Raw genomic sequence first — 21,368 nt, forward strand, 5'->3', positions numbered from 1 at the left:
ATAACTGCCTCAGGAGGTAAAGCCAGCCACAGAATGGCTGCTGCAGCTTACCTTCAGTCACTCAGCGAAGGTCTCACTCAGCGCATTTTATTTTAAATAAAAATGTTTATTTCCAAAGCAGTATTTTTCAAAATCTGCATAGCCACTGAAAAATCTTGCTGGGCAACAGCCTGACCTGGCCCAACCTGGAGGGCACCAGGACAGGTGTCAGCGGATACTACAGCTCCCGCGCCACAGGCACTGTGTTGGGGATCATGGTGAAGGGTTGGCTGTGGGGCTTTGTTTTGTAATAAAGGCAACATTCAGCCAGGTCTGAGTCCTGTTGGTCAGAAGAAAAACCGGGATAGCAGTAGCTTAAATCGAGCGGGGTGTGAAACCCTCGTGGGAACTGAGCTTGAATCCTGTGCAGAGAGAAGCAAGGGGTGCCTAGAAAGCACACCTCTGAGACATTTTCCAGAACTGGCGTCCTCCACTGGAGTTCACAGTGGGGAGAGGTTATTGCCTAAAAGGAGTGTGTGTGCGCACTCTCAGGAGGAACTCTGTCCGGAGGCTTGGGGCTGTTGTATTTTCAGGGCACAGAGTGATCCCAGGATTTAAATCCCCCACATACAACTCAGGATCTGCCTGTGCATCAGCAAAGGTGGAATTCTTGTGGTTACTTCTCCCAAAAGCACAAACCCAAACTCCTGAAAGAACTCTGCAAATCTTCAGTCAAGGCAGATTCCAAGAGCCCCATTGGTTGGTTGCCTTTCTTTTCTCTTGAAACTGCCCATCTCAAGCCCTCCCTTTGCTGAAAAGTGTGGACTTGTGAAAAAAGATGCAAGGTTTTTAAAAAGACAAAGAGAGAACAGTCCTCTCTTGCTGGACAGGTGTGAAAATGACAACTGGGATGCAGTGTGTCGGGCACTTTCCGAAGGGTTGTGTGAATGTAAATTATTAACTGCAGCCTTTATCTCTTCAAATTATTGTCACCAATCCTAGCTCTGGGATTTCTTGGGGGTCCTGATGAACAGCCAGGGTCTCTTAACACAAGCAGGGAAATGTAGGAATATCAGGCTCTTGTGCGAACGTACTTTAGTTTCTGTAAACTCATAGATGGCAAACTTTAAGGCTTGGAATGGTTTTAGGACAAGGACATTGCGAGGACTGCCTTCTGCAACAGTCCTGTACCATAGGATTTTTGTCAAATGCTTTTATCTGGGTGCAGCTCCATGGAGGTGAGTATCTCTCAGGACATGGCCTCCTTGGTGGTGGCCTCCTGATTATGGAACCGCTTGCCTCAAGAGTTTTGCTCAGGTCACCCTTTATTGTCATTTTGAACCCAGGTAAAGATGTTTCTGCTTCACCTCATTCTCGGCTTAGGGTCTTTTTTTTAAAATTAAAAATTATTTTACATTTGTTCTTCATCCGTTCATTTTATTGGAGATGTCTTCATAGCACAATGGCTTTTAGACAGAAAAAAAATCCAGTGATCAAAATGTTAATATTAAGAAATCAGAATACGATGTTAAGATGTTGATCTATAGAGGGCAGGGGTGGCCAGCGGTAGCTCTCCAGATGTTTTTTGCCTACAACTCCCATCAGCCCCAGTCATTGGCCATGCTGACTGGGGCTGATGGGAGTTGTAAGCAAAAAACATCTGGAGAGCTACCGCTGGCCACCCCTGCTGTAGGGATCAGCGTGTCATGCTAGGATCTGGGAGACGCAGGTTCAGAACTGCTCTCTGCTGTGGAAGCTGGCTGGGTGACCTTGGGGCAGTCACACACTCTTTCTGTCACAGCTTAACCTGCCTCGCAGGGCTGTTGTGAGGATAAAATGGAGGAGAGGCAAACGATGGAAGCCACTTCAGGTCTCCGTCTGTGGGGGAAGGCAGGGCATAAATGAAGAAACTACATTTTATAAAAACAAAAAATAGAAGACCCAGATCATTTGATTCATTCAGGAAGATTTTTAATTGCTGCTATCAGAGACTTTTAACTTACAACTGTGTTATTTTATTGTGCATTAAGGGGTTTTTTTCCTGCTTGCTAGTCTTGCGTCTTTTAAAAATGTCACTTTTTTTATAAAAAAATTGGATTTAGCACTGCACTGCTATTCTTTTTTATTGTGTTACAGGATGGACCTGAGGTATTATATGTGAATTGGACTTGTGGGGTGGCAGAGAGGCATGATAAAACCCTCTTAAATAAAGCTGCAATTAGCGCTGCTCATTAGTGGCAGGCAGCTTGTCCAGGTGTTTGCTTGTGTAAGTTCAGATAGCTCTGAATGGCAGAACTGATTCTCAGCTGTGGTTGAGGGGTTTTAGTGGAAAAATGCCCCCGTTTGTCCCTAAACTAGAATGCAGAGGCTTACAAGGCAGCACCCCCTGGTGGGAAGCTGTAGCAGTGCAACCGAAAGCGTAGATTACTGGGAAAGGCAATGGCAAACCATCTGTTAACAATGTCTGCCATGAAAATGTTGTGAAAGCAACATCACCCACGTCAGAAATGACTGGTGCTTGCACAGGGGACAACCTTTACCTTTTTTAGTGGTTAAAATAAGAGCCCCGTGGCACAGAGGGGTACAGCTGCAGTCCTAAGCTCTGCTCATGACCTGAGTTCGATCCCGGCGGAAGCTGGGTTCAGGTAGCCAGCTCCAGGTTGACTCAGCCTTCCATCCTTCCAAGGTGGGTAAAATGAGTACCCAGCTTGCTTGGCAGGGGGAAGTGTAGATGGCTGGGAAAGGCAATAGCAAACCACCCGTTAACAAAGTCTGCCGTGAAAATGTTGTGAAAGCAGTGTCACCCAAGTTGGAAACGACTGGTGCTCACACAGGGGACTACCTTTACTTTTTTTAGTGGTTAAAGTAAGAGCCCTGTGGCGCAGAGGGGTAAAGCTGCAGTCCTAAGCTCTGCTCATGACCTGAGTTCGATCCTGGTGGAAGCTGGGTTCAGGTAGCCAGCTCCAGGTTGACTCCGCCTTCCATCCTTCCAAGGTGGGTAAAATGAGTACCCAGCTTGCTGGGCAGGGGGAAGTGTAGATGGCTGGGAAAGGCAATGGCAAACCACCCCGTAAAAAGTCTGCCGTGAAAATGTTGTGAAAGCAACATCACCCCAGAGTCGGAAACGACTGGTGCTTGCACAGGGTTAGTGGTTAAAGCAGGGGTCCCCAGCGTGGTGCCCAGGAGCACGATGGTGCTGCCTGCTGTCGTTTTCTTGGTGCCCACAGAGGGTTTTTTGAAAATAGATGGAGTGGGTGGGGCTTTTGCCCAGCAAGGCTCCTGATTGGCTATTGGGAATTTCATTGGCTTTGCAAACTTTTAAAAAATGTCGCTTCAGCAGCAGATGTCACTGCAGCGCAAGGATCTTCACTGTGTGATTGAAGGTAAACTGCAGCAGTCCTCATATTGACTGGCTCTGCCTTGTCTGGCAGCCATTTTGTGGCTGTGCCCATCAAGCTGTGTCAAACTTCCGAAGGTGCCCAAAGGCTCCAAAAGGCCTACTTTGGATGCTGCCTTTATAGGCCGAACATTTGCACCAGCACACAGAACAGCCTCATGTTTTGTTTCCGGGCTGGGATTGGCCAGGTTGTTGGATTCTTGTGATTGGTTCCTTAGTGTGGTTTTCCTCTTCCAAGCTGCTGCTGGGGCCCACTGGGTTTGATGTGATTCATCTTCTACTTTGGGAGATGCTCCTGGAAGATGTTCTTGTTGATGACGTAAACTGGGCAAGAGTGAAAGATGAGCTCATCTTCCTGGCGTTTCCCGCCCACTTGCCAGCTTCCATGTGGCTTCACTCAATACATCCAGGAGAGCCAGGCAAGTGGCTGGTCACGGCCTGTGCTGCTTGGATTTCCAGCGTGTTTCTTTTTTGCACTGTGATTGCTGCCATCCTGGGGTGGGGGTGGAGTGGCTTTGGCACTGGTCTGCTGCATCTGCAAGCAACCAGCCAGATTAGCTCAGATGTGTGGAAAATACCCCCCGGATGCAGGGCTTTTTCTGAAGCAGACAAGCTGGAACGGGTCCAGAGGAGGGCGACAGAGATGGTGAGGGGTCTGGAGACCAAGTCCTATGAGGAAAGGTTGAAGGAGCTGGGGATGTTTAGCCTGGAGAGGAGGCGGCTGAGAGGTGATATGATCACCATCTTCAAGTACTTGAAGGGCTGTCATCTAGAGGAGGGTGTGGAATTGTTTTCTGTGGCCCCAGAAGGTCGGACCAGAACCAATGGGTTGAAATTCAATCAAAAGAGTTTCCGGCTCAACATTAGGAAGAACTTCCTGACCGTTAGAGCGATTTCTCAGTGGAACAGGCTTCCTCCTTGGGAGGTGGTGGGCTCTCCTTCCTTGGAGGTTTTTAAACAGATGCTAGATGGCCATCTGACAGCGATGAAGATGCTCTGAATTTAGGGGGAGGTGTTTGTGAGTTTCCTGCATTGTGCAGAGGTTGGACTAGATGACCCTAGAGGTCCCTTCCAACTCTTTGATTCTTTGCCCATTAGGCCACACCCCCTGATGTAGCCAATCCTCCTGGAGCTTACAGCAGGTCCTGTACTAAGAGACCCTGTAAGCTCTTGGAGGATTGGCTGCATCAGCGGTGTGTACCCTAATATGCAAAGGAGTTCCTGCTACAAAAAAAGAAAGCACTGCCTGGATGTCACTGGCGATTCCGCACGTAGCAGGTGACTCGAGTCTACAATCCATTAGGAAGGTTTGGCGGAGAGAACAGTGCCTTATATTCATGCCAGCGTGAGGGAGGGAGAGCCTGGTGTGGAAGCTGCAGTTCGGGGAAGGAGACAGACGATGGGTAATAAATGCAAGATAACAAGGAAGGGGGGAAGGGAAAACATCAATCCCAGCAAAGGACTGAGGTCAGCATAAATCCATAACTGAATAGCTCTTGGTCCATCGAAGTAGGTATGGTCTACCGATCCCACATTTAGCACCTATCTCCCTTCTGCTCCTCATGGAGCTCTTTTTCCTGGATTCTGCACTGGCATTTCTGGAGTGAGGCTGCATGTTCCCTGTCCCAAGCAAACTGCAGGCTAATGTGGAATCGGTCAGGCTGGCAGCAGCTTTCCAGGGTCTAAGATGAAGGTCCTTCACATCACCTACTGCCTGGTCCTTTTAAGTGGAGATGCCAAGGACTGAACCTGGGACCTTCTGCATGCCAAACAGAGGCTCTACCATTGAGCCAAAGCCCCAGGGTTACAGTATAGCTGGGAAGTGAACCATGGAGGTTAACGGGGTGTATCCTGACACTCTTTTCCATTTATTTGGGGTGGTACTAAATGCGCTCAAAGCCCCCCATCCTCAAAGCCATTGCTCATTGGGGGCGGCCAAGTTGGTAGGCATGAACAATGCCACCACCTCTTCAGGATCTCTGTGTCCCAATTATTTGGAGTCAAGGTGAGGTGCCACCCATTCAAGGAGTTACTGTGCACCCAGTGTAGGGTTGCCAGCACCTTCTTGGTAAATACCTGGAAATTTGGGGGTGGAGCCTGAAAAGGACAGTTTGGAGAGGGACGGGTCTAAATGCTATAGAGTTCACCCTCCAAAGCTGCCATATTCTCCAGGTGCGCTGATCTCTGTTGTCTGGAGAGCAATTGAAATTCTGGGAGATCTCCAACCCTTTGCTGGAGGTTGGGAACCCTAAAACGGGAAGAAAGTTTCATTTTGCTCCCTCCAGTGTAGCTGCAAACTGGGGGGAAGATAGGAGTGCGATTGGGGGTGAAATTGACTCCATTTGGGAGGGGGGAATAGAATGTGTGGTGGTTGCAAGGGGGGGGGGCTACAGTACAATTTTGGGCTGTCTCAATAGAAGTGTAGTGTCCAGATTATGTGAAGCGATGGTATCACTTTACTCTGCTCCGGTAAGATCTCACCTGGAGTATTGTGTTCAGTTTTGGGCACCACATTTTAAGAAGGATATAGACAAGCTGGAACAGGTCCAATGGAGGGCGACAAAGATGGTAAGGGGTCCTATGAAGAAAGGTTGAAGGAGCTGGGCATATTTAGCCTGGAGAGGAGGCAGCTGAGAGGTGATATGATCACCATCTTCACGTACCTGAAGGGCTGTCATCTAGAGGAGGGTGTGGAATTGTTTTCTGTGGCCCCAGAAGGTAGGACCAGAACTAATGGGTTGAAATTAAAAGAGTTTCCGTCTCAACATTAGGAAGAACTTCCTGGCTGTTAGAGCGGTTCCTCAGTGGAACAGACTCCCTTGGGAGGTGGTGGGCTCTCCCTCCTTGGAGGTTTTTAAACAGAGGCTAGATGGCCATCTGACAGCGATGAAGATCCCGTGAATTTAGGGGGAGGGATTTGTGAGTTTCCTGCATTGTGCAGGGGGTTGGACTAGATGACCCTGGAGGTCCCTTCCAACTCTATGATTCTATGGTTCTATGATACCCTGTCCCCGAAGGCCCATAAGAGTCTACAGCAGGCCCCTGCAGCCATACGTGTATTGTTTGTGGTCAATAGTTCCTTCCTTTGTATCCAAGAGGAGGCCAAGCATCTTTTTAATAATGGTATTCAAGTCTGACATGATATTGTGATTTCCACTAACTTCGAACTTGAATTCGGAAGAAATATGAGAAGTCTGCTGTACATAGCAGAATGTTTTGGAAATCCAACCGAGTTTTGTTTTTGAAGCAGGAGTAGAAAACCACAGAAGAGTTTGATTTTAAAACAGTTTCTCCCAAAGGCAAGATCTGAAAATTGTGTGTTATCTATCGCAAGAAGAACACAACTGGAACCATGGAATCGCTCCTTCAATTTTTGACCCAACTGTCATTTCTTTGCCTTTGTGAAAAGGGAGTAGTTGTTCCTTCTTTGTCCCTCCTCTGTTAAGGTGCTGCCCCACATGACTGTGCTCAGTTAGGTAACTGGGCTTTGGGCCTGAGGCTTTTGGGAGAGGCCTTGGACCAAGTTGAAGCAGAAAGACCTGGAAGTGGAAGAAACGGGCCCAGCCCGTGATGGAAAGGAGTAGGGGTAAGTCAGCTGAGAAACTGCCTCAGAAATGCCAGGCACCATCAAAAGCCTGGGGGGGTTATAAGCTAGGGTTGCCAGCCTCAAGGTGGGGCCTGGGGATCTTCCAGAATTAGAGCTGATGTCTTGGTGACAGAGATCAGTCACCCTGGAGAAAATGGCTGCTTTGGGGGGGTGGGCTCTCTGGCATTGTACCCCACAGAGGTCCCACTCTCCAAACCCCTCCTTCCCCAGGCTCCACCCCCCAAATCACCAGGTATTTCCCAACCTGGCAACTCTATGAAAAGCAGAAACCCTGTTGGTTTGGGCACTGAGAGAAAATCAAGATGACTGCACTTGGGTTTCAGTTTGGTGTAGTGGTTAAGTGTGCGGACTCTTATCTGAGAGAACCAGGTTTGATTCCCCACGCCTCCACTTGCAGCTGCTGGAATGGCCTTGGGTCAGCCAGAGCTCTGGCAGAGGTTGTCCTCGAAAGGGCAGCTACTGTGAGAGCTCTCTCAGCGCCACCCACCTCACAGGGTGTCTGTTGTGGGGGAGGAAGGTAAAGGAGATTGTGAGCCACTCTTGAGACTCTGTCCTTGAAAGGGCAGCTGCTGTGAGAGCCCTCTCAGCCCCACCCACCTCACAGGGTGTCTGTTGTGGGGGAGGAAGGTAAAGGAGATTGTGAGCCACTCTTGAGACTCTGTCCTTAAAAGGGCAGCTACTGTGAGAGCTCTCTCAGCGCCACCCACCTCACAGGGTGTCTGTTGTGGGGGAGGAAGGTAAAGGAGATTGTGAGCCACTCTTGAGACTCTGTCCTTGAAAGGGCAGCTGCTGTGAGAGCCCTCTTCAGCCCCACCCACCTCACAGGGTGTCTCTTGTGGGGGAGGAAGGTAAAGGAGATTGTGAGCTGCTCTGAGACTCTTCGGAGTGCAGGGCGGGATATAAATCCAATACCTTCTTCAATTGGTGAGTCTTGGCAGCCATGAACATTTCCAATACCTGCCATGCTCAATCTAACCATTTTATGTTCTAGAACTCTGTGTGTGTGTCCATGTCTGTCTGTGTGTGGTTAGTAGTGTTGGCAACCTCCAGGCGGGACCTGGAGATCTGTAATGACCATTGATTTTTCAGACTATAATGATCAGTTTCCCTGAAAGAAAGGCTGCTTTGGATGGTGGACTATATGGCATTGTGCCCCATGAGGTCCCTCCCCAAACCCCGCCCTTCCCAGACTCCACCCCTAAATCACCAGGAATTTCCCAACCTGGAGTTGGCAGCCCAATTGTCATTTCCTTGCCACTGTTGCATTTTTGTGTTGTATGGTGCATCATTTCAACCTGTTCCTGCCTGGTGCAGGCTGTTCAAAGCTCACCACCTTCAATTTTTGCTTCGGTTCCCCGGAGAGACCTAGATGTTGTGCAGGAGGAATGGATCCACTCTAATGTCTCTGGGAGCCATTCCTGGAAAGATGCGCCTTGGAACAGGAAGAGATCAAATTACTGGAGATGAGCAGAGAGGCAGAAGCCATTACCACCACAAAGAGGTCTCTCTGGCATTGGTGAGTTTTGTGAAGCTCCTCTCTGTCAAAATGGTTCTGAGATCATTGAAGCTGGCTGAATGCCAGATTACAAAAATTGAAAATCAGTGAGGCGGACTTAGCTTTAGCAGAAGGAAGAGGTGGCAGCAAGCTAGCCTTTATGGGTCAACTTTGCCTGCTGCTGTGACAGTACAGGTGTTCCTGATCCAAAAAGGAAATATCCCAAATGTAGAAGTGGAGGCAACAAGATCTAAATGTACAAATCAAAATATTTTTTTCGACCTTTTCAGACTGCTCCTGCTTTGTTTGAAACTTCTTTATGCAAGCTGGCATCTTCAAAATGGTCTTTGAATTCCAATTTAGGTTAAATTTGTCAGCTCTTTTGCTGAGAGTATGCAAAGATGCAATTTTCTGAAGTCGGAAACAACAGAGTTTTTTTTTATTTTTAAAAATGCTAGGGTTTGGCTCTGGATTTCAAATGTGCTGAGCGCATAACCTGATTCTGGACTCTTATTGCAAATGTTGATGGGATATTTTGCCTGTAGAAAAGGAGTGTGTCATGGAACCTGGTGTCACAGGCTGGGGCCGGGTCAGGCAAAGTCCAGGGGCAGTCCAAGGCCTTAGCTGGTGAGCAAAGAGGGTCCGATGCGCCAAAGCCAAATCACGGTCCAGGTATCGCAGGTCAGGGGTTCAGAAGCCGAAGTCGGGGGTTCCAGAAGTCAAGCCAAAGTCAGGGGGTCCAGAAGCCAAAGTCAGAAGCCGGAGTGGATGCTAGAATGTCAGGTAAGTGACTAGTTGCTTCCACAAAGCCTTCTCCCAAAGCCCACAGCTATATAGCCCTCTGCTGTCTGTTGCTCATTTGGGCTAAGTGCTGACTCAGAGGGCGGCCAGGATCCTGCTAAGACTCACACATCCTTACTCCTAGAAGAGCCAAGATCCTTTCAAAACTCAGGGCTCAGGGAGCGTCCTGCTCGTGAGCGTGCCGCCCTCCTTCGATCCCTGAGGTCCTGGCGAAGGCGGTCACGCACCCGAGCCACCCGAGAGGGCGAGGCAGGGGGGCTTGGGTCTTCTCCCGCAGGGGGCAGGGGCACTGGTGCAGGTGGCAGGGGCACAGTTTCTCCTGTGGTTGGGGAGGGACGGTGGCTCAGTGGTAGAGCATCTGCTTGGGAAGCAGAAGGTCCCAGGTTCAATCCCTGGCATCTCCAAAAAAGGGTCCAGGCAAAAAGGTGTGAAAAACCTCAGCTTGAGACCCTGGAGAGCCACTGCCAGTCTGAGAAGACAATACTGACTTTGATGGACCAAGGGTCTGATTCAGTATAAGGCAGCTTCATATGTTCATATGTTCCTGCAGGCTCAGCTTCTTCCGCAGGGTCCCCAGCACCCATGACACCTGGCCTTTCTCCCTGATCTGCTAGTTTTCTATGTTCAGGGATTTTATTTATTTGCTTCCAATATCTCTGTATCACTTTTTCAGAGTTCTGCTCAAGGTAGCTTACAAGTAAAATAAAGCAAGAATAGAAAACAGCAAACCATTAAAACCGGCCCATTTTTTCTTTTCTATTTTTGCACACGTTAGAATTCAACCTTGTCTGCCTCTGCATACCACCTGAAATGGCATTATCCTCATCTGCTTTGTGAGAACCAGGCCTTAGGGCTGAACCTCACATCACCGGTTTTTAATAGGTTAGGCCAGACTCATTTTCCCTGTGGCCGCAGGGCAGCCAAAGAGAGGCTTTCACCTTCCTCCACTTGCTGTTTTTCCAAGCCAAAAAGGCCAGGAGGGGGGAGGGGAGGGAATTATTTGCCTTGTTTTTGGAGCTGCGCATGCATTTTGGAGTTTGCATGCATCTGGAACATGCATCCAAGGGGCTGCTTTGGCCCTGGCAAGTTTGGAATGCAGGAGCCCCTTCTGCCTCCATAGAATCATAGCTGGAAGGGACCTCCAGGGTCATCTAGTCCAACCCCCTGTGCTATGCAGGACGTTCTCATATGCCTCCCCCCCCACACACACACACATACATCCCCAATGACCCCTGCTCCATGTCCAGAAGATGGCAAAACCCTCCAGGATCCTTGGCCAAACTGGCCTGGGGAAAATTGCTGCCTGACCTTGAAGTTGTGAACAGCATTCCCGTGGGCGTGTTAAGAAAGGGCCATAAGAATTAAGCACTGATGCAACCCTTCCTGCCCTCCCTGTCACGATCTGCCTAAGGTCACAGAATCAGCACTGCTGTCAGATGGCCATCTAACCTCTGCTTGAAAACCTCCAAGGAAGGAGAGCCCGCCACCTCCCGAGGAGGAAGCCTGTTCCACTGAGGAACCACTCCAACTGTCAGGGAAAGCGAATGCGTTTTTTGTTTTTCAAAAAAGTGTGTAGTTACGTAGGACATACCTTTGGTCAGATCCAGCAAAACAGTTCTTATTTTCATTTCCGTGAGTATCGATGCATTGACACAACAGGGCAATGAAGTTTTCTTATCCTTGCAGGAGCTCCTTTTCAACCCACAATCGTTTTTATGCCTTTGTAACTCCTCGGTCATAGAACAGCAGGCATTTCTGCTTGACATGCCATTCTTTACCTGAATTATTGGCATTTCTCTTGGGGAGGTTTGTTGGTGTCCGGGAATCGTCACCTTTTGGCTGATGTGCTGCTTTTTGAATTCATGCTGTGTGGCATTTGAAGGTGATTTCAGCTTAGCGCCATTTAGGGTGGGCATGCATTTCAGGACAGGGGCATACCCTGTGGTGTAAAAAGATAGCAATACATTAAAGGCAGAAGTCACTCCCATTTTGTACCTAGAAATTATTAATTCTGTGGCCTGCCATGAATAATCTCTGCCAAAAAGACCTTAGCATATATTTGTGGGTTATTGAAGGCTTTCCCATGTGGTTGGAAAAGGTACAAAATGACATCGTGTAATGCATGGAGAAAGAAGGCGCATAGGGCTGGCTTAGGCAGGAGCTCCTATAAGGATAAGATAACTTCATTGCCCTGTTGTGCCAATGCATTGATATTCATGGAAATGAAAATAAGAACTGTCTTGCTGGATCTGACCAAAGTTGTGCCCTACGTAACTCTCTCTCTCGGCTTGACTTCGCGAACGAAGATTTAAGAAGGGTGCAGTAGTCCACGTCTGCTGCAGGCTCGCTGGTGGCTGACAAGACCAATGCGGGACAGGCAGATCCGGCCACAGTGGCTGCAGGGAAAAGTCTGATTTGGGGTTGGTGCTGTAGCAGTGCGATTCTTCGACCGCAAGTAAAGATGCCCGTTGACCGCGGCTAGCCAACTGGGGTGGGGGAGACGAGCTTTGTTTAGGCCACCTTTTCTAGGCCCCTCTCCATGTGGAGCAAGCAGTGCTGTCCCTAGATAAGGCTGCTTGGTCGTTCAGGGTGCTGCCGAAAAATGCTTTCGTCTCCGGGTCAGCATCTGGCGACCAATACCCTGAACCGCCTACATGCAGGATCAGGACTGCGGCTTCCAGTGGCATCTTCCACTTGCCGTTTCGCCCTTGCCCATCGCTGCAGGACTTGGTGTGTTGTGGGTTGTGAATGTGGATATGCCCTTCAGGCCTGCGCAGAGGAATTTTTAGGTGAAGCACAGTGTGCGCGGTACTGGCTCCACCCTTTCACCTTGGGGTCATCTGCCATGGCCCAGTAAGCCGGGACGCCGGCAGCGAGTCCTCCAGGTGGTAGGTGTTACATTAACGAGCTTTATCTGCCCGGGTTTGATGTTAGAGTTTTCCTTCTCTTGGCTGGCGAGGTTGGTGAGCCCAGCCTGCCCATCCGGTTATACCGCCGGACATTCGGTCGCACCATGACGTGGCAAACTCTGTGAGAAACGGGGGGGACCAGTGGGAAGGTGTTGCCACGGATGCAGTAATGCAGGAGAGGCCATTGCAGTGACCATCTGCCAGGCATAGCCAGACAGTGACCACGCGGCATTCACTACACCAGGAGAGGAGAGGCTATGTATTGCGCATACACTTTCCCTGGGGGGGCAGAATACCCAAGAGGGAGCCCACCCCTCCCCCCCCCTACGTAACTACACACTTAAAAAAAAACAAAACCCAAAAATGCATTCACTTTCCCTGACAGTTGGAGTGGTTCCTCAGTGGAAGAGGCTTCCTTGGGAGGTGGTGGGCTCTTTTTCTTTGGAGGTTTTCAAGCAGAGACTAGATGGCCATCTGACAGCAGTGCTCATTCTGTGACCGTGTTGTCGCAAGAGGAGCAAGGGACTCAGTCCTGCCACCTAATATGCACAACCCCAGCTTTGAAAGCCTGTGCCAAGCGGCACTCATTTTCAAGCAGTGCAAAGCTGCCAAAGGATTCAGCAATTGTTCAAAGTGCAGGAAAGCACAATCTCTCCCCAACAAATCTGGGGCGTCAGTGCCCAGGGCGCAGTCTCCCCATGGCAATGATGCCTCCATTCTGCAGTGGCTGCAGGACTCCACTCGAGGTGTTTGTGTTTTCTGCAACTGCGCTTTTAAAATAAAAAAAGGTCAAGGTAGTCCCCTGTGCAAGCACCAGTCGTTTCCGACTCTGGGGTGACGTCGCTTTCACGACGTTTTCACAACAGGCTTTTTACAGGGTGGTTTGCTATTGCCTTCCCCAGTCTTTTACACTTTTCCCCCAGCAAGCTGGGGACTCGTTTTACCGACCTTGGAAGGATGGAAGGCTGAGTCAACCTGGAGCTGGCTATCTGAACCAGCTTCCGCCAGGATCGAACTCAGGTTGTGAGCAGAGGGCTCCAACTGCAGTACTGCAGCTTTACCACTCTGCGCTTTTAAAATGCTGATATTTTTTTTTATTTGCATTTTTTATAGTCCACTGTTCTCACCAACTCAAGGAAGATCATACAGAGTGAATCAATACAATCGATGGATGGGACATTCAACAAACAGGGCAATAGGATTAGGGTTGTAGAGCCCGCCTTTTGGTGGGGGAGGGCGGGATATAAAAATAAAATTTATTTATTTATTTATTATTTATTTATTATTTAAAAACAGACAATTCCATAGCAGGATCCTAGTTTTCAGCAAGCTAGACACAATAGTATAGTCCACAGTCCCTAATTTTCCAAGTGACTTTTGTAAATCATGTAGTACAGTGTAAGTCTGTTGTCTGTGTAGAAAAGCCTCCTGGTAATAATTCAGTGTGCAGAAAGCCAGGCGAGTGGGAGCCTTCCTGGCCTCCTCAGGCAGGCCATTCCATAAGGGGGGGGCCACAACAAAGAAGGCACAGAGAATTCCAGTTTTTTCATTTTCAGCAAAAACAACCCCCCTCCCCTGCCAAAAAGGCTCTAGTCCTTAAGGATGTTTGCATACATCTGAGCCCCTGCTGGCACAGTGCTTGAGAAGCTGAGGGAGGGGATATGCAAACCCTGCTGGAAAGCAAAGAGATTGTCTCACTCAACGTATGTGCTTTTTTAACTAGGGTTGCCACCTCATCAGATTGAGAAGAAGGAGATGTTGGACTTATAACCCGCCCTCCACTCCAAATTTCAGAATCTCAGAGCGGCTCACAATCTCCTTTGCCTTCCTCCCCTACAACAGACACCCTGTGAGGTGGGTGGGGCTGGAGAGGGCTCTCACAGCAGCTGCCCTTTCAAGGACAGAGTCTCAGAGCGGCTCACAATCTCCTTTGCCTTCCTCCCCTACAACAGACAGCCTGTGAGGTGGGTGGGGCTGAGGGCTCTCCTGTGATAGCTATGGCTGACCCAAGGCCATTCCAGCAGCTGCAAGTGGAGGAGTGGGGAATCAAACCCGGTTCTCCCAGATAAGAGTCCACACGCTTAACCACTTCGCCAACCTGGCCAACTCTTCCACCTTTTAATCAGGCTGCTTCACATGCAGAACCCCGTGGTTGCAATTGCCTGGTTGCGGTGCGATAAAATAACTTAGTGCAGCCCATTCTGATAAGACAAGGGGAAAGAGTGGACAGGCAAGGAAACATTGCAGGGAGAGAACCTGGACTTCTCTATGGCTTTTGGCTGCACCCCAAAACAGCCTCCTTTGAGCTGGCTTGCAGCTCTTACAAACCAGGGCTGGGTCTGTTTTCTCTCCCCTGCCCGCCTGGTTCTGGGAGCAGCGATGGCCGTGGCAGATGGAATTGTTACTGCCAAATCAGAGATTGCTCTATAAACTGCATTGTTTCTCGCATTTGAAACGATCCTTGTTAATATTGACCGAGTCCTTCCTTCCCCTCCCTCTTGTCTCGGTTCTGAAGGTAGGAAACGCTCCCTTGTTTTATTTGATTTTATTGCAAGATATAAATTTCTCTCAGCAGTCCCTGCCCACCACAGAATTACCTTAGCAACAGAGAGGACCAGGGAGATAACGGAGAGAGAAGGAATCGATAAACTTCTATAGGAAACTAAACTGAGACTTTTAACCCAGTTTTTTTTTTTTTAAATGCCCATTGCTAGTAGATCAGTTACTACACTCAGATGATTTAACTGCAAATTCGTGCCAAGATCTTTATAAGCAAACTTATGAGATTAAATCTGTCTCTGGGACAGAGGGCATTTTGATACAGTTTGTGACATTCAGTATTATGAATGTAAAATAGTGCTGATTTACAGTTTGTGACATTCAGTATTATGAATGTAAAACAGTGCTGATTTATTTCTTTAACCTGTATTCTAAAAAACCCGTTTCTGTTTTATGACGCATGGCTCGTTGCCTTGGAAATGTATAAATATGTCGTTTTACTTTCAGTGAATGTTAGTTAAACCTGAACAACAAACCTTGTAGCCTGTGTGACCTTCTGATTGCATTTACTGACTTTTGCATGAACCTCACACAGAATCAGACCACGGGGGGGCCTCAAGGCCAGTACTGGCCACTCAGACCAGGAGCTGCTCTCCAGGGGCTTGCGGGGGCGGGGGGTGTCTTTCACATCACTTCCCACCCAGTCCTTTAACTTGGTGAGGCTGGGAATTGAACCTTGGACATTCTGCATATCAAGTGGACGTTCTGTCACTGAGCAATGGCGTTTCCTTCCTCCAAGCCCCACCCTCCCTCCAAAGAGTTAATTTCATCCCCCACCGCCCGACTTTATTCCAACAGTGTGCAGTTTAATTATTAGGGTTTTTTTTAAACATCCACAATTAAACTGGGATCAAACCTTATCACTGGAGAAAACTTACGAATTCCCTGTGCACTTTAAAGAGTAGCAGCTCTAATAGTCCAAACTAGCCTGATCTCATCAGAGCTCAGAAGCCAAGAAGAAGATGATATTGGATTTATAACACGCCCTCCACTCCAAAGAGTCTCAGAGCAGCTCACAATCTCCTTTCCCTTCCTCCCCCACAACAGACACCCTGTGAGGTGGGTGGGGCTGGAGAGGGCTCTCACAGCAGCTGCCCTTTCAAGGACAGAGTCTCAGAGCGGCCTACAATCTCCTTTCCCTTCCTCCCCCACAACAGACACCCTGTGAGGTGGGTGGGGCTGGAGAGGGCTCTCACAGCAGCTGCCCTTTCAAGGACAGAGTCTCAGAGCGGCCTACAATCTCCTTTCCCTTCCTCCCCCACAACAGACACCCTGTGAGGTGGGTGGGGCTGGAGAGGGCTCTCACAGCAGCTGCCCTTTCAAGGACAGAGTCTCAAAGTGGCCTACAATCTCCTTTCCCTTCCTCCCCCACAACAGACACCCTGTGAGGTGGGTGGGGCTGGAGAGGGCTCTCACAGCAGCTGCCCTTTCAAGGACAGAGTCTCAGAGCAGCCTACAATCTCCTTTCCCTTCCTCCCTCACAACAGACACCCTGTGAGGTGGGTGGGGATGGAGAGGGCTCTCACGGCAGCTGCCCTTTCAAGGACAGAGTCTCAGAGCGGCCTACAATCTCCTTTCCCTTCCTCCCCACAACAGACACCCTGTGAGGTGGGTGGGGCTGAGAGAGTTCTCACAGCAGCTGCCCTTTCAAGGACAGAGTCTCAGAGCAGCCTACAATCTCCTTTCCCTTCCTCCCCCACAACAGACACCCTGTGAGGTGGGTGGGGCTGGAGAGGGCTCTCACAGCAGCTGCCCTTTCATGGACAGAGTCTCAGAGCAGCTCACAATCTCCTTTCCCTTCCTCCCCCACAACAGACACCCTGTGAGGTGGGTGGGGCTGAGAGAGTTCTCACAGCAGCTGCCCTTTCAAGGACAGAGTCTCAGAGCGGCGTACAATCTCCTTTCCCTTCCTCCCCCACAACAGACACCCTGTGAGGTGGGTGGGGATGAGAGGGCTCTCACGGCAGCTGCCCTTTCAAGGACAACCAGAGCTATGGCTGACCCAAGGCCATTCCAGCAGGTGCAAGTGGAGGAGTGGGGAATCAAACTGGTTCTCCCAGATAAGAGGCTGCACACTTAACCACTACACCAGACTGGCTCTCCAACCCAAATCAGGTTGGGCCGGGAGACCAGTAGGGTTGCCAGCCTCCAGGTGGAGCCTGGAGATCTCCTGCTTTTACAATGGATCTCCAGTCAGCAGAGATCAGCTCCCCTGAAGAAAATGGAAATAACAGAAAAAACACTGGAAGCAATGACATTTACGTGGAAGTCTCGAGAGTCGGCAGCAACTGATGAGAGCATGCGTAGACCCACGTTGAAAAAACTGAGCTGAGGCTCCATGTAACGTCGGGAGAAGGAGGCTGACGAAGTGATCGAAACTATGAGGAGTCCTTTCATAAGCGGTTCCTTCCTTACTGCCGCCACATCCTTAGGAGTCGGGCACTGAGGAAAAAAAGCGTTCACCCACAACTACTCGAAGGAAGCCGATTTACTGAAAGACTGTGGGAAAATTTGTATGTTGAAAGCTGTGTTCCTTAGTTTTGTTTTGTTTAAGTTTCGTTTAAGCTTGCAGTAAAACGTATTTATACACGTTTCCATATAAATTTCCTTGCTTCCAGTGGTTTCTCTGTTATTCCCATTGATTACACCGGTTCCAGTTGTTTTGATCATCCCCTGAAGGAAATAACTGCTTTGAAGGGTGGACTCTACGGCATTGTACCCTGCTGAGGCCCCTCTTCTCCCCAAACCCCATCCTCTTCCAGCTCTACCCCCAAAGTCTTCAGGTATTTTCCAATACAGACTTGGCAACCCTAGAGACCAGCAAGGAAGCCCCAGATTGCTATGCAGAGGCAGGAGGGGGCAAATCACCTCTGCACCTCGATTGCCTGGAAAACCCCACAAGATGGAACTTGTCAAGAGTTGGTTGCAATTTGAAGACATTCATTACCTTTTTAATATATATCTTAAAGAATTTCATCATCCATCAGGCTGTGGAACAGCGGAGGAAAAAAAAAATCCAATTTATCGGTCGCCAAAGTGTTGAGCATTTAATACTCGTCAATAACTCCTGATGTGGGGGTTGCAATGCTCAATTCTTCATCTGGCCTGAGAGCTGCCCTAATCCCCGTTGGCGCTCCAGATGTTTTTTGCCTACAACTCCCATGAGCCCCAGCCAGCATGGCCAATGGCTGGGGCTGATGGGAGTTGTAGGCAAAAAACATCTGGAGAGCCAACGTTCCCAACCCCCTAGGAGCTCGCTGGATGACCTTGAGCCAATCACAGACTCTGAGCCTAAGCTATCTCACAAGGTGGCTGTGGGAAGGCTAGAAAGGAGGAGTGGGAGGGGGAACAATGTTAATAAGCCCTCTGGGGAGAAAAGCCAAAGCATAAACCAGAGGTGGCCAACAGTAGCTCTCCAGATGTGTTTGCCTACAACTCCCATCAGCCCCAGCCAGCATGGCCAATGGATGAGGCTCAAGGGAGTTGTAGGCAAAAAACCCACAAACATCTGGATAAACTATCTAAATCGGGTGGTCAGCGATAGCTCTCCAGATTTTTTTGCCTACAACTCCCATCAGCCCCAGCCAGCATGGTCAATGGCTGGGGCTGATGGGAGTTGTAGGCAAAACATCTGGATAAACTATAAATCAGGGGTGGCCAACAATAGCTCTCCAGATGTGTTTTGCCTACAACTCCCATCAGCCCCAGCCATTGGCCATGCTGGCTGGGGCTGATGGGAGTTGTAGGCAAAAAAACCCCCACACCTGGAGAGCTACCGTTGGCCACCCCTGAACTATCTAAATGAAGATTCTTCCTGCCGCCTAATCTCTTAGGCGCCCTTGTGGGTCTGTGCGAGGTGTGTGGGGCAGAACGTTTAAGAAGAAGAAAACCACGGTGACGCTGGGTCGCTGTGTTTTTGTCTCTTGTTTCACCTGTGATCGCTGACCCAGCCTGGAGCGAAACCAACCTTCCACCGAAGGCTAGGGTTGCCAAGTCCAATTCAAGAAATATCTGGGGACTTTGGGGGTGGAGCCAGGAGACTTTGGGGGTGGAGCCAGGATACATTAGGGGTGGAGCCAGGAGCAAGGGTGTGACAAGCATCATTGAACTCCAAAGGGAGTTCTGGCCATCACATTTCAAGGGACGGCACACCTTTTCAATGCCTTCCTTCCATAGGAAATTATGAAGGATAGGGGCACCTTCTTTCGGGGCTCATAGAATTGGACCCCCTGGTCCACTCTTTTTGAAACTTAGAGGGTATTTTGGGGAGAGGCACTAGATGCTATACTGAAAATTTGGTGCCTCTATCTCAAAAAACAGCCCCCCCCCCCAGAGCCCCAGATACCCGCGGGGCTCCATGATTTTCTATGGGAATAAATCTCCCTAGGGAATAACGGAGCTCCCAGCAGACACTTCCCTCCCCTCCCCCCGCTTTCTGACGGCCCTGAAGCGGGGGGAGGGCCTCCAAAACGGGGGATCCCCTGCCCCCACCTGGGGATTGGCAACCCTACCGAAGGCCGATGCCAAACCTTCCGCTGGGGCTTGCGGATCTCCCATCCTTACGGCCGCCGGCCTGCAAGGCGCTGAGATCAGTTTCCCCAAAGGGTGGAGGCCTCCGCCCAAATGGCCAGGCTGCCGGGGCAGGCGGCGGCCGCCAGGGGTCGCCCTGGGGCCAGGCTGCCCCCCGCGGAGGCGTGGAAGCGGGGCCGGCGGAGGAGCAGCGATTCGCGCCTCCCGCTTAAAGGCAGCATGAGCCGGGGGGCGGCGGGAATGCGGAACCGGCCTCGGCGCCGCGCAGCGCCGCCCGCGATCGCTCCTGGCGCCCGGGGAGGAGCGCGAGAAGGGATGCTGCGGCGAGGAGGGGGAGCCGAGAGGCCCCGCCTTGCCTTCCCCCCGCCGAGGGGCTGCTAGTCCCGCCGGGCCTCTCCCCCCCACCTGCCCGGCTTGGAAGCCCCCTCCCCCCGCTGGCCCATGCAGCTCGCTTAGGACGACCCCCGCCCGCCAAGGAGGCAGCTGGAGAGCTTCTCTCCCCCCCCCCCCACGGAGCCCCCATGGCGAAGGAGAAGAGCAAGAAGGCTTTGCTGGAACTGCTCCGGAAAGAGGCCAACGAGGCATGTGCAGACTGCCAGGCTCCAGGTAAGGGGGCGGAGGTGGGGGGTCCATGCCCCCCCCCCAAAAAAAATGGGGTGGAAGATTTGGCCGTCGTGCCTGCCCCGCACCTGCACTCAGCCGGCAGCCCCTCCCCCCTTTCTCTCCAACTTTCCTCCCCCGATCAAATAACTCCCGGGGCTGAGCGTGTGTCCCCCCCCCCCCCCCCGCTTCCCCGAAGCTCTTCTTTAAGGGTGGTGGCTGAGCACGAAGCCCTCCCCTTCCCGCTGCTACTGCACGGTTGGAAGGGAGAGGAACCTGGAGGAGGGTTGGTGGCTGGGGCTGGGGGCACAGAGAGGAAGCCCCCAGACTTCCCAAGGGATGAGAGACCCTCCTCCTGAAACAATCAGAGGGGAGGAGGGGAAGAGTTATGTCTCGGAGGGAGGGGGGTATGATCTGATATGAGTGATGGGTGAAGAGGGGGTTTCCAGCCTTCCATCCGCACGAATTCAAGCGTTGAATGACCGGCTTGGGGAGCGTCTACAGTTTCATCCTTGGAGCCGTGGTGGGTGGAATTGGCCAGTGTCTGTGCCTTCCTTCACAACAGCAGACGAGGATCTTTGCAGTAGGTCAATTGCCTACAGGTCTTCCCTCCTATGCTTTTCTGGAAGTTGTGGAAATCAGCTGGCTAGTGGGTCTGGGGAAGGTGCAAAGGAGAGGTGAAAAAGAAAAGTTGGCATCGGGGTGTAAGAAGGAAAGAGCCGGTTCTCCCAGGGAGAGAGAGATGGCTCTGCTCCCGCCCTTCCCCATTTTTCTCCGGCTGAGTTGTAGCTGCTGATGTCACAGCCGAAGCTACTTTGGAAGGGATAGCCTGGGAACTGCAGTGCCCATGGCCAGATCCTTGGGAGGGGGACCAGTTTACCGGGATCCCAGCCAAAGGACTAACCAGGATTTGCCATTGGTGGGCAGCAGACAGGGGGTGGAGAAAGCATGGGGTCAGTTGGCCCTATTGTCTGCTCTGACTGGTGAAGGTTTTCTGAACCAGGTGCTTCTCAGCTTGAGATACTGTGGATCAGCCCTAGTGAGGGGCCTCTGGAACACAAATGTCTGACCTTATGAAAGGGGTGACGGAATTATTCTCTGCCTTTCCTCCAAAGTTCCTTCTTTAGAAAAAAAAATTAACGAAGGCTTCGACGAGCCGGGCATTGGCAGCCAGCCTATGATTGCCGCACAGTTCGGTGGACTTCACCCTTTACCTTGGCTTATCCGCCCCCCCCCACCCAATGCAGCTAAGAGCATTCCATATCTGCATAATGCTCTTTGCTCATCATCATTGTATGAGAGGCGGATTCTTGAGCATGCTCACAGAAGGGGAAATCCCATCCCTGCTGTCTGGAAAGTACCACCCCCTCTTCTCTCTTTTGCTCTACCTCATTGCCTGGCTTTTCTTCCATGACCTGCACAATTGGCTGCCCCTCTCCTGGATCCCCCTTGCCCATTTTCATGCAATTTTGAAAAATGTGATATTTGTGC

The 21,368-nt window shown here is 50.6% G+C and overlaps 1 protein-coding gene and 1 long non-coding RNA gene across 2 annotated transcripts in view; one reads left to right on the forward strand and one right to left on the reverse strand.

Annotated features, from left to right (window-relative positions):
- The window catches only part of LOC132588186 (uncharacterized), a 268,607-nt gene that overhangs the window by 151,890 nt on the left and 95,349 nt on the right, over nucleotides 1-21,368 (reverse strand). The window lies entirely within an intron of this gene.
- The window catches only part of ADAP1 (ArfGAP with dual PH domains 1), a 97,223-nt gene continuing 95,638 nt past the window's right edge, over nucleotides 19,784-21,368 (forward strand). Inside the window, exon 1 of the mRNA XM_060260530.1 lies at nucleotides 19,784-19,883. Within this exon, the coding sequence (XP_060116513.1) occupies nucleotides 19,799-19,883 (85 nt within the window). The 5' untranslated portion in view covers nucleotides 19,784-19,798. The remainder of the gene's footprint in view (nucleotides 19,884-21,368) is intronic.

The sequence above is a fragment of the Heteronotia binoei genome, chromosome 20 (assembly GCF_032191835.1).
Source record: "Heteronotia binoei isolate CCM8104 ecotype False Entrance Well chromosome 20, APGP_CSIRO_Hbin_v1, whole genome shotgun sequence".
NCBI lineage: Eukaryota > Metazoa > Chordata > Lepidosauria > Squamata > Gekkonidae > Heteronotia > Heteronotia binoei.